The sequence below is a fragment of the Micromys minutus genome (genome assembly GCF_963924665.1).
Source record: "Micromys minutus genome assembly, chromosome: 20".
NCBI classification, from domain to species: Eukaryota; Metazoa; Chordata; class Mammalia; order Rodentia; family Muridae; genus Micromys; species Micromys minutus.
The window spans coordinates 1895285-1908687 of record NC_137955.1 but is presented as its reverse complement, the minus strand read 5'-3'; the positions used below and the strand labels follow the sequence as shown (position 1 = coordinate 1908687).

The following is a 13403-nucleotide window of genomic DNA, read 5'->3' as shown; positions in this document are numbered from 1 at the left end:
CACATATGCACATAGATAAAAAGCAAAATTAAAAAAAAAAATGTGGAGGGCCATAAAAATTACCAGATGTCTTTCTCTGGCTTCCTCATGCTTACATATACCCCTCATACACATCTACAACACACGTACATAGTTCACTATCTTAGGAATGATTTAATATTGTCAACATGGTTTCAGGGACCTTTTTCTGTAGAGAAAAACAAGCTAGACTACTTACTCTCTTTTTCTTAATGTTAACAAATACAATATAACTTTACCAGTTACTGTTTCTTAGCTACATAGGGCTTTTTAACCAAAAATTGAGAAGCTTATCTTTATAAACACTCATGGTTTGTTGATATTAATATGCCTACTCATATTTACAAGGAGATATGTTGCTAACCTTATGCTACTCTTAAAATAGGAGAAGGGAAAAACATTTTTCTCTAGCATTTGTGTGGTTGTCATGCTAGGAATTAATCTTTAAAATTACAAAACAAAACATTTTCAATTCCTTCTATTTCAGACAAGAGGGGCTGCTTTTTTCATTATTGCTGTAATCTGTTTATTGCTTTTTGACAATGATGATCTCATGGCTAAGATCGCTGAACACCGTATCCTTTTGCACTACACTTGAGTTACCTAAAGTTTGGGAGAAAAGCTGGCTGAATGGGAAAAGGTGGGAAAAATTTATCAGACACAGGAGACACTTTGATAGATTTATGTTAACATACTTGTTATTCAAATAAGTAGTAAATTTATTCCGAGTTGAATATTTTAGAATATCCTCACTATTTTTCTACAGTGCTCCTATTTTAGAATGCCCCGGTGCCAGAAGACAACAAAATATTTCAGTTCTGTTGCCCTAATTTTTACTGTTTTGCCCAGAATTACTCTTGCCAGTTCAACTTTCTAGTCAAGTATTTGTACTCTACTCTGTGACCTCCCTTATTTTTCTCAGCCATGTACTTTTGTCTATTTTGTAGTACTAAAAGTACTAGTTTTCTTCTGAATAATGATACTTAGTATCCTGAAGTTTAATGGTAAGCTAATAGCAGTTTACTTTGTTATACTGAGATGAGGACAGAAAAGGCTCCAGTCTGCTTCTGGTCCATGTACTCCAGACACATCCTCCTGTTTGCAGGGGCCTGTGTGGTCTGCTCTGTAAAGAAGACAAGTCCAATACTGAAGATGCGCCTAGGTTCCATGGGACATGAGGAGATCAAGGACATGCCTTGCTATACATGCACCTCCTGTAGCCTAAGAACCAAGTGTCTTCACTGCCCCAAGCACTGTCATAGGTAGAGACAACTGGCTGCCTCACAGAAGCCAGGCGTGGTGGTATACCTTTATAAGCCCATCACTTGGGAGGCCAGGGCTGGACATCAAGAGTCTTTTTGGGCTGTGTTTTAAGACTGGCTCAAAAGCCAACAGGAGGAGGGGAGAAAAATGAAAGAACTATAGACTATTCCAATTTATAAATTATGTTTTCAGAATTAAATTGTTTTGTTTTCAAGAGTTATTGAGAATAGTCGAATTTGCCATACCCAGACTAGGAACTTTAGCTTTGGGAGTTGGGATTTAAAGTATTTTCCTTTACTCGGTTACTTCAGCGGAAGGACATCATGATAGTGCTCTGACGCATGTGCTTTATACAGCTATTGCCTTCTTAGGTGTGGCGGATCACAAGGTATGTTTTTGTTGCAAATATGATTGGAAGGTCACGGCAACTATAACTTTGGAGAGTGGGGGATGGCCTCATGTAGCTCAGGCTGTCCTAGAACTTGAAGTGTAGTCAGAGATGATTTTGAACACTTGATCCTCCTATCTCTACCTCTAAACATGTATCATAGTAGAATTTATTATTTTTAATTTTCATTTGTAACTAACACATGCCTTTACTCCTAACACTGAGGAGACAAGAGGATCTCTATTTCAAGGACAGCCTGGGCTACATCATCAGTACTGTGCAGAGCTGGAATTCAGCCATTAAGAGTTCTTGCTGTTCCTCCATAGGACTTGTTTGATTCCCTGCAGCTGCATGGCAGCTCACAGCTGTCTGTAACTCTAGTCCCAGGGAATCTGCTATACTAGGCATGCAGGTGGTACACAAATATGTAGACAAAACATCGTAAATACTTATCAGAGTGTAATTGTTTCTCACAGTGCATAGCTCAATGTTAGGAATGTTTGCCTATCCTGAGCAAGAAACCAGCACTATAAAGTTATACTACTAAATACAAAACGCTGCTTGCCATTTACATAGTTAAATAATTGAGGGTATGGGGAAGAGGCTGGGGAAAGAGTTCCATTTCTTCAAATATATTTCAAACATTGAACATTGGGGACTGAAGATATGGCTCAGTGGTTAAGAGTGCTTACTGTTCTTGCAAGTATCAGGAAATTGGTAACCATCTGTAACTCCTGTCACAGCAGGTCTCTGGCCTCTTCTGTCCACCAGTCACTTACACTTGTGCATACACACATGCAAAGACACATTTTAAGTTAAAAAAAAATATGGTGCAAGGGATGTAGATCAGTGGTAGAGTCCTCAATACTGCCCAGGTATGGTGGCTCATTGGGTGGCAGAGGAAGGCAGATAGATCTCTGAATTCAAAGTCAGCCTGGTCTTCACAGCAGTTTAAGCCAGCTATGGCTGCATAGTAACGCTTTGTCTCAAACTTTTGTAAATAACATGTCTATAGGAAGTTGAATATGATAGTGTGTGTGCTTTTTAATGAGATTTTTGTCATTTCACTCATAGGGTGGAGTACTTTTGCTGGTGCTGGCTTTATGTTGTAAAGTTGGTTTTCATACAGCTTCCAGAAAGCTCTCTGTAGATGTTGGTGGAGCTAAGCGCCTTCAGGCCTTATCCCAGCTTGTTTCTGTGTTTCTCCTGTGCCCCTGGATGATTGTTCTTTCTGTGACAACTGAGGTAAGAGTGAGAATTGTTGATAACAAATAAAATGAGTTACTATTAGATAGAAATTTCAATTCAGAATTTTTTTTTTTTCGGTTATATAAGACAGTGTTTCTCTATGTGGCTTGGCTGTCCTGGATTTTGCTCTGTAGACTAGGTTGGCCCCAACCTCTGCCTCCTGGGTACTGATACTAAAGACTAGTGTGGCTGCCATTGCCTGGCTCTTTTTTTTTTTTTTTTTTTTTTTTTTTTTTATGTATGTGAGTACACTGACACTGTCTGCCAACACACCAAAAGATGGCATCAGATCCCATTACAGATGACTATGAGCCACCATGTGGTTTCAGAGAATTGAACTCAGTACCTCTGGAAGAGCAGCCAGTGCTCTTAACCTCTGAGCCATCTCTTCAGCCCAAAGGCTTTTTCTTTAGCCTTTTTTTTTTTAATTGGAGTTAATTTTAATTGTTTATAAAAATGTAAGTCAAATACTATTACATTTGCATATATTTCACATTCTTATGGCCCAAAGGCATCTGTGAAGAAAACTCAGTTAATCTTAAACTCAGAGGTTTTGGCTCTTTAGTATTTATAAAATTCAACAAGAGTGGTGTTTTGTTGTTAATACCATGGAGAATACTGGGAAAATGTACCAATATTTTGTGACTCTTTCATGCTGGCATTTTGTGAGTCATATTGAGTCATGAGTATTATTGTTTATGTATAAAGTGATTTTAACTTTCTCTGTAGAATACTGATTGTATATTTTGTGGTGTTTGTGTTTTTCACTTCTAGAGTAAAGTTGAGTCTTGGTTTTCTCTCATCATGCCTTTCACCACAGTCATCTTTTTTGTCATGATCCTGGATTTCTATATGGATTCCATTTGTTCAGTCAAAATGGAAGTTTCCAAATGTGCCCGCTATGGATCCTTTCCCATTTTTATTAGTGCTCTCCTTTTTGGAAATTTCTGGACACATCCAATAACAGACCGACTCCGGGCTATGAACAGAGCAGCACATCAGGAGAGCACAGAGCATGTCCTGTCTGGAGGAGTGGTAGTGAGTGCTGTGTTCTTCATTTTGTGTGAGCATTTGCCTTCATTTCTATTTTTATTAATCTACTTTTATGGTTTCTGATATTTAAGACTTCAGTTTAGAAATTTAGTGCTTGCAATTTAATACTTGATGACAGTGACCATGTTGATGGCTTAAACATTTAAAACATGTATAATATTCTCTTTTTTTCTCTTCGTAGCGGCCAACATCCTGTCATCTCCCTCTAAGAGAGGACAGAAAGGTACCCTTATTGGATATTCTCCTGAAGGAACACCACTCTATCACTTCATGGGTGATGCTTTTCAGCATAGCTCCCAGTCGGTCCCTAGGTTCATTAAGGACTCACTAAAGCAGATTCTTGAGGAGAGTGACTCTAGGCAGATCTTTTACTTCTTGTGCTTGAATCTGGTAAGATTTTTAAATATTAGTGCTATATTTTTAAAACACAGTGTTTTTATTTTGATGGGATTTGTAATTTTAATACTTCACAAGTTTCTGCTAAAGTTTACATTTTTTATAATTAGTTGCAATGATCCTATTCAAATGAGGCAAACAGTCTGCAGTATTGTGGAAGGCTGGTTTAGTGTAGTATTTTAAATCACTACAACAGTAGCTTATGAGAAGTCGAGTCAGTACATACTGCTGATGCTGACATTTTAGAATCTTGTCAGATGATTCCTACGGACATACAAATCAAACAGTTGCCTTTTAGTTTATAAAATGCATATATCTGGTTAGCTTAATTCTTTATAATCTATATGGAATACAGTTTCCAGCATTACAGTTTTAAGCACGTCTTCAAAGAAGGTTTGGGTAAATAATTCTTAGGATTAAAATCTAATAATTCTCTGCAGTGATGTATTTCTCAACATACTCCTCTTATAATTTCTTAAACATCTTTTTAGCTTTTTACCTTTGTGGAATTGTTTTATGGAGTGCTAACCAATAGTCTAGGCCTGATCTCAGATGGATTTCACATGCTCTTCGACTGCTCAGCTTTAGTCATGGGACTGTTTGCAGCCCTGATGAGCCGATGGAAAGCCACCCGAATTTTCTCCTATGGGTAGGTATGCTATAAGGGCACAATTTCTTTAGTACAGTATAGATTCCATTTTCAGAAACAGAATGGTATTACTTCAGATACAGATAATTTCAAATCTACACTTTTACTTCATTTGATGTTGATAAGGAATATGAGCTACACATTTGGTTAATACTGAATGGCGGCCAGCTCAAGATTTTTCTTTCTAACATATCTACTAAGAAACAAAAAGGAAAAAAAAACACTACTTCAACTTTTTTGCATTTTTGTTCACTATGTTTCTTTGGAGTCATGAAATATTCATAGCTATTCATACCTTGTTAAAAGAGTTCAACATTTGAAGTGAATATATATGAAAATATTCTCCCATTATTGTCAATAATTCAACAAATGTCATAATCACTTGTGTGTGCAGACATACTCTAAATAAGTCCACCCCTTATTGATTGTCTATGTTTTGGAAGTCTTGTACGGTTTTCATTTTGTTTTGTTTTGTTTGTATGTTGAGTGTTTGGCTACACGTATGTGTGTGTACCATATGCATTCCTGATGCCCACAGAGGCCAGAAGAGGCAACCAGATATCTGGATTCAGGATTCTCTACAAAACACCAAATGTTCATAACTTCTTGCCCATCTTTCCAGACATAATTCTTTATATTTTGAAAGGTGAACGAACCAAATATAATAATAATTTTGGTACAAAACAGAATCTGTGTGCCATGAGAGATATAGTACATATTAGAGATTTAGATAGAAACAGTTGCTAAAAAATTAGATAGGACATTTTGTAAGAAGGGCATAAAGAAGGATTTGGTATATATAAAATTTTATAACTTTTTGATAGTAAAATACTATTATTAATAGTTTTAGATTTTGATTATTTTACATTATTAGTTACTTAGTATGAAAAGCTGGGCTTGTTTTCTCACTTTTCATTATAGGTTTATGTTTATAATTTTAAAATACTTGTCAGTCTTTTTTTTCTAAAAAATATTATGTATTTTTTAGGTATGGCCGAATAGAAATTCTCTCTGGATTTATTAATGGACTTTTCCTGATAGTGATAGCTTTTTTTGTATTTATGGAATCAGTGGCTAGATTGATTGATCCTCCAGAACTTGACACAAACATGCTGACAGTAAGTCTTTCTTTTTCAGTTTAAGCTTCCAGTTATTTACATGGCTTTTCCTTACCAAGGGTCAGCTAGTTGTGCTGTTGATATAGTATAGTTTTTTGTTTAAATCAGCATAACTTCATTTTTGGTACACTTCTTTATGCACTGTTTCATTTTCTGTGATTTTGTTGACTAGTTTACCATAGTTTACTAAATGAAAAATTCTTTAAATAAGTAAATTTGAGATTTTAAGTGATTGCATTCATACCTTTAATCCCAGCACTTTGGAGGTGGCCATAGGACTCTAGCTACTTTAGTGCATTGCATTGTTACAGTGGATCTATTCCATTATTGTTAGTATGCCTAATGCCCATAGGGGCCAGAGAGAGCATGGGGTCCCCTGGAACTGGAGTTATCAATAGTTGTGACCTACCATTTAGGTCGTGGGAATTAAACCTAGTCTTCTGGAAGAGTGGTCAGTGCCCATCTCTCCAGCCCTCTAATACTGACCTACAGTAGGAAGATAAACAAATTCTCAAATCATTGAAAATAATTTGGAGTTTTGGTTAAGTTGTACAGTTGGATTAAGGATGTGCCTTTCTATTTTGAGCAGGGTCTCACTAAGTAGCCCTGGAATTCAGATAATTCACCTACCTCTGCTTCCTGAATGCTGGGATTAAAGGCATGCATTACCATCCCTAGCCAGGATTTGTCATTCTGTATCATTTAAATTCAAATCCTTCTAACAGTGTTTTGTTTGTTTTTTTGTTTTGTTTTGTTTTTGTTTTGTTTTGTTTTGTTTTTCGGTGTCAAGATTAGAGTGATCCTTCCAAAATACTTTACAGTTCACATTTTTAACATGATACATTTACTTGGGAAATTTAGTGAAGTTTACTATGAATAGTTTTTAAACTCTCAATAGAAAGACATATAGCTATGTAATAATTTTTGAATAGCAAGGTTTTTTTCTAAGCTTCAGAATTAAAGCTTTTTTTTTTTTTTTTTTTTCCCTTTTTGCTAGCCAGTGTCCATTGGAGGGCTGATAGTAAACCTTATTGGTATCTGTGCCTTTAGCCATGCCCACAGCCATGGCCATGGAGTTTCTCAAGGACACTGCCACTCTGATCACGGCCATTCCCACCATGCTCACGGACACAGCGATCATGGTCACAGCCACGGATTCACAGGTGGAGGCATGAATGCGAACATGAGGGGTGAGTCCTTTGGAAGTGCTGTGCTGCTGTCCGGCTAGCTCCTAAGTTGAAGAGCTTACTTGTTTTTATTAAAAATTGTTCCAGTGACCTAGAGGCACTGGGACCTGGGAAAATGGAGCCAATGATGAGAAGTACTGAAGTCTCGTGCAGTAGTCAGCTTTATTTGGAGCATCATCCAGTTTGAGGGTTAAGAAAGGTCACATGGAGGCTGGAGAGATGGCTCTGTGACTAAGAACCCTGTGATTACTGTTGCAGAGACCTGGGTTCAATTCCCCACACCCACATGGCAGCTCACAAAGGATAGTTTAGTTGAATAACAGCTGGGAGTCTAAGAGCAGTTCTGTGTTTTGAAAAAACTGAGGTCGTAAGACTCTTGTTTTCTTCATGTTTTAGCAAACACTCAGAATTCTTGAATGGGCCCTATACCCTATTCCAACATTCTCGTACTATTACTAATCACGAGTTTTTAAAATGCAGATGGCTAAGATTATAGTGAAAAGTGTTTGCTTAGTAGGCCAGAGGCTCCTAATACTGAAAGAAGAAGGAAACAGGGGTGGAGAAATGGCTCAGTGGTTAAGAGCACAGAACTGCTCTTTTAGAGGTCCTGAGTTTAAATTTCAGCAACCAATTCTGATGAAATTGAATGACATCTGATGCCCTCTTCTGGTGTGTCTGAAGATAGCAGCAGTGTACTCATAAAACTAAAATAAACAAATCTTTAAAAAAAGAAAATTATTGTAGGAAGTAATAACTTTTAAGAAAATGGTTTTGTTATATTCCTACATCATTTACTAAAAGATCTTTCTAAGATTATTAAAATTACTTAATTTTTTAAAGCTAGTTATATAATCTTTTTAAAGACAAAATCTTGCTGTATAGCACAAGCTAGCCTTGAAATACATGCATGTTTTTTAAAGACAGGATCTTACTCTGTAGCTTTGGCTAGCCTGGAATTCCCAGAGATCTGCCTTGCCTTTGTCTCCTACATTCTGGGATTGAAGGTGTGTGCCATCATGACTAACAATAAATAAAATTATTTTTATAAAAGTAAGAAAAGAAAAAAATTGTCTCAAAGGCCCAGTACATGGCTCTGTAGTAATACTTGTGCAAGACCCTGAGTGCAAGGAGGAAACAAAACAAACTTGCTTCAAGCACTATTTTTAGAAAGCCATCAGAGACAAAGACTACTGTGTTAAAATTTAGCACACTGTGTCATGGTTGCCTGCATCCTTATATACTCGGTATTCTCATCCTGACAGTGACCATGATTGTGTCACTTTGAAGGGCCAGCTGCTAGAATGTGCCTGGCACTGATAGGAGCCAGCAGTGCTGCTAGAATAGGTAAGAGTTAAATCAGATGAACTTTAATGTCTTATGCCTCTAATGTTTTATTTGTAGGTGTATTTCTCCATGTTTTGGCAGACACACTGGGCAGCATTGGCGTGATTGTATCCACAGTTCTTATAGAGCAGTTTGGATGGTTTATTGCTGATCCTCTGTGTTCTCTTTTTATTGCCGTGTTAATATTTCTTAGTGTTATCCCATTGATTAAAGATGCCTGTCAAGTTTTACTTCTGAGACTACCACCTGACTATGAAAAAGAACTGCATATTGCATTAGAAAAGGTAATTTTCTCACTACTTACTCTATCCTTTAAAAATAGCACTTAAAGCTGAATGAATTGATCCAACAAGTAATATGCAAGATATAAATGAATAAAATAATTTAGCATAAAGAACATAAGTAAAATAGATCCAGACTTAGTGGTATTAAGTCTGTAATCTCACTTGCTTTGTAAGATGATTAAAACTTAAGGCCAAGTTAGGCAACATTAGTGAGACTGTCTGAAAACAAAGAGCTGGGGATATAATGCAGTGACTGATAGAGTACCTGCCTACATATACATGCTCAAAATTCAACTGGAAAGGGAGGAAGTCGGTCAGGAAGAATGGTAAGGAGGGAGAAGGAAAGGGAATGAGGAAAAGATGGAACACAGTACACAGAACAGGAGCTGAGACATGGAGAGATGCTGTATAGCCCAGATGCTAATTTTCTAACCTCACTTCAGGTGTTCACTTTAGAATTTGAGGGGTTTTGTTTTTTGGGCTTTTTTTTTTTTTTTCCTTTCAGTATTATTTAAAATGTAAGTGAGCAGGGGCATGATAGAAGATGTGCTCCCAGCACTTGAGAGGTAGAGGGAGGAGGATCAGAAGTTCAAAGCTGTCTATAGCTACACCACCCTATTTCAAAAAGAAGAGACAGGAAGCTAGGGGATAAGTCACTGAGTTGGGTGCCTGGCTCCCAAGCCTGAGGATCTGACTTCAGTCCCTAGAAGCCATTTAGACATGGAGGGCATGGTAGTGTCACTGGCACTCCCAGTGGGTTGGGACAGGATGATTTGTAAGCTGAGGGCCAGTGAGACATCCTGGTTTAAAGAAGATGGAAGGCACTTTTGGAGACAACCTCACTCAACCTGCACATACACAAACACATAAAAAACTTATTTGAAAAAGTGCTTGAGGGCTGGAAAGAGGGCTCCGTGGTAAAGAGCTCTGGTGGCCCCTGAGTTCAATTCCCAACACCAGCATGGCAGCTCACAACTGTCCCTAACTCCAATTCCATAAAAAAAGAGAAAAGTGTTTGAGAACAAAGTAAACTGTATACTTAGTAGATGCTTGCTTTGTGATTATAAAGTTATAGAATTAGCACACAAAACTAACAGTATATCCTTTCACATTTTTTTTTTTTTTTTTTTTTTTTTTTTTTTTTTTTTTTTTGAGATAGGATTGGGCCTCATATTCTGGTTGGCCTGGTATTCATTGTAACCTGGGATATCCTCAAATTTTCAACAAGTCTTCTTCAGCTTCCCAGTGCTAGGATTGCAGGCATGTGCTACCCTGTGGAAAAGTGAAGCCTAAAATTGAGTTGAATAAAGTCACAGGCAATAGCCAGCTTTATTCAGGACATCAGTCTTTACTCTTAGAGTCAGGAGTCACATGAGTAAAGTGTACACTCAAAAGGACAAGCCACACATGAACATGCTTTCCATAGGAGCATATCAACAAATAACAGGATCCAGTTGTCATAAATAATCTGAAATAAACTCACTCTTTTCCACTCGACTACCTGGGAGGAGCCTGAAAGTACATTCCATAAACAGTTCTGTGTATTTGAAGAAAACGAGGTCACACGACTATACTCTTATTGTTTAGGAGTTTTTTAACATGCACTTGTAATTTTCCCCACACAGAAGGTGTTATAACAATTAAGAGCACTTGTTGCTCTTGCATAGGACCCTGGTTTAGTTCCCAGTACCCAAATGGCAACATAGTTGGGTTGTCTATAACTCCAGTTCTACGAGACCCAGTGACCTCTTCTGACATCCATGAGCACTGCACAAGCAAGACATACTTAAATACATACATATACTTACATGAAGGCAAAGAAATTCATTCACATAATAACCATAAATAGATCTTTCAGTAATAATAACAAATAAGCCCATTGACAAGAAGTACAGCAAAATATAAAAAAGAAAATGCAGATGAAATTTTATAACATATTATAAGTTGTTTCACTACATAAAAATGCTTGAAGAGGTGCTCAGCAGTTAGAGCACTGGCTGTTCTCCAGGGAATCCACATGGCAGTTCCTAACAGTCTATGTAGCTCCAGTCCTAGAGGATCCAACACCCTCTTCTGGCCTCTTGTGAACACCAAGCACACACATGGTGCACAGATACATGCAGGCAAAACACCCATCCATACACATAAAAGCAAAACAAAAATAGTTTGGAAATTAAAATAGCAAAATACTATTTGATAAACTTTTTCTACCTAATATCCTACTGAAAAAAAATATACATTTTAATGGCAAGATACCATTACACTTATTTAGCTAGTTTTCTATAATGGATAATTTAGCCAATCTGGAGTTGAAAACTGAGACCATCTTTTAAATCTGTTTTCTCTGTAACAGTGTGTGTGTATACACATTTGTCATATACAGGAAGCTACATCTCATTAAGTACAGTTCATTAAACATGGTCAGGTGACATTTAGAATGAGTGAAATATGTTCTTCATGTCTTGAACACCGTACTACAAGCTGTCTGTATCCTGTTTTTTTTTTTTTTTTTTCCTGGCCTTACCATAATGATTTCTAGATCAAATAATCTGCATATCTTTTTATAAAAATCATTGATACCATCTCCCGACTTACTTCACAGATACAGAAAATTGAAGGATTAATATCATATCGAGACCCTCACTTTTGGTGTCATTCTGCCAGTATTGTAGCAGGAACAATTCATATACAGGTGACATCTGATGTGCTGGAACAGAGAATTTTACAGCAGGTAATTCTTGCTTATAATGATTCATGTATGACATTGTAAATACTGTATGGCTTCAATAGTTCTTTACTCTAAAATTATCAATCTTGCTGGGCATGGTGGGTCTTCCCTTTAATCCCAGCACTCAGAAATATAAAAGCAAGCATGAATTCTAGGTCAACCTGGAATCTTAAGACCTTGTCTCAAAAAAAGAAAACTTGTATTAAATACTTTATTCTAAATTCTTTCATTTTCTGAATGTTTTTACAGGTTACAGGAATACTTAAAGATGCAGGAATAAACAACTTAACAATACAAGTGGAAAAGGAGGCATACTTTCAACATATGTCTGGCCTAAGTACTGGATTTCATGATGTTCTGGCTATGACAAAACAAATGGAATCCATGAAATACTGCAAAGATGGCACTTATATCATGTGACATAACTGACATGAACAGTGGAGGTCAGATCAGAGTGAAAGTTGCACATAATTGTACAGAAACCTTTAAAGCTCCCTACTGTTGAATTAAGGAGCCTTTTTAAAAAGAAAATTGAGATGCAGAATGAGGCATTCATTGTATAAGAGAACTCTTTGTTACTCTGTGAATTATGTGCTTGAAAGGAAATTTTAGCTGATTGGAATGAATATGATGTAACCCATTCATCATCTTCAGAAATGGACAAATAATGATGGATCCTGGTGAAGACCAAATTTCTTCTGTGCATTTACTTTCTGTCAGAAAGCATCTCCACTGTAAATATGGATTTACATCTTTATTGCAAAGACCCAGATGAAGTTTTTAGTCGATTTTTGCATATCTGAAGGACAAAATGGGAATAAAATTTTATATTTATGAATTTTCTTTATATGAGACTGATTTCTAATTATCAGTTAAGTCTATTAAGTAAAAGCTGTATTTCTACTTGAGCTATAAACTATCCAGAAGAAATTTTAGCCACTGATTTGGGATAAACAGTGAGAATGGAGAACTATGATATAGTTCTTTGGGTGTATTACAAGATTTAACCACACCATTAAATACATTTTTTACTTTTGGTAGTATTTGCAAATGAATAATTGATTAGCGTAAAGAACTTACACTAAGTTGTCCCCTTTCACCTCCAGTGTTGAATCTTCTGCCCAGGGCTCCTCACAGGCTGCCGCTGTCAGTCCAGGCTTCTCATCCTGTCACTGTCTCCTCAGCTGTGTGCTCTCCACTGTACTTAGAACTTTCTGATCTCTGGGGAGATTTACACACATCATAAGTAACAGAGTAGGTTTTTTAAGCTGTAATTGCAACTTGTACATGGTTTTTAGACACCATGAAAGTGAAATATCCTATAATTACTTCTTATAGTTTTCTCTACCATACTTTTCATTTCCTGTTTTAGCTGGATGTATAGTCTAAGAAGACATTGTGATAAATATATGTGGTTTTATTACCACCAAAAAATGTTATTCAGTGCAAACCTTTGAATATTTTCATTATGTAGGAATTTTGGTGCACAGGATAATTTAGAATATGTACTAGTTTCCTATCATGATAGCAAACATTTTCAATCATTTTATCTTACCAGTTTTAGTATATGAGGGGATTTAAGACTTTGTTTAAGTTACTTTGTTACTTTTTGTCTTTTTGCATGTCTTGGTCCAGAATTTTCATCACATATTAAAACTTGAGTGGTAGAGCTAGGGAGATGTGTCAGCAGTTAAATGTTAGGATTCCCTCAAAGCAAACTGATCTTA

General features: G+C 36.6%; 1 protein-coding gene across 4 annotated transcripts in view; it reads left to right on the top strand.

Moving 5' to 3' along the window:
- Positions 1 to 12514, top strand: part of SLC30A5 (solute carrier family 30 member 5) — a 33672-nt gene extending 21158 nt beyond the window's left edge. For 3 of the 4 annotated variants that reach the window (XM_080933816.1, XM_080933817.1, XM_080933814.1), the window contains 11 exons: positions 506 to 593; positions 1593 to 1669; positions 2744 to 2914; positions 3692 to 3980; positions 4152 to 4360; positions 4858 to 5015; positions 6004 to 6133; positions 7131 to 7323; positions 8722 to 8948; positions 11551 to 11679; positions 11926 to 12514. In XM_080933816.1, the coding sequence (XP_080789942.1) occupies positions 506 to 593; positions 1593 to 1669; positions 2744 to 2914; positions 3692 to 3980; positions 4152 to 4360; positions 4858 to 5015; positions 6004 to 6133; positions 7131 to 7323; positions 8722 to 8948; positions 11551 to 11679; positions 11926 to 12096 (1842 nt within the window). In that variant the 3' untranslated portion in view covers positions 12097 to 12514. The remainder of the gene's footprint in view (positions 1 to 505; positions 594 to 1592; positions 1670 to 2743; positions 2915 to 3691; positions 3981 to 4151; positions 4361 to 4857; positions 5016 to 6003; positions 6134 to 7130; positions 7324 to 8721; positions 8949 to 11550; positions 11680 to 11925) is intronic. The other variant, XM_080933815.1, reaches the window with a different exon arrangement.
- Positions 12515 to 13403: the final 889 nt, after the last annotated feature.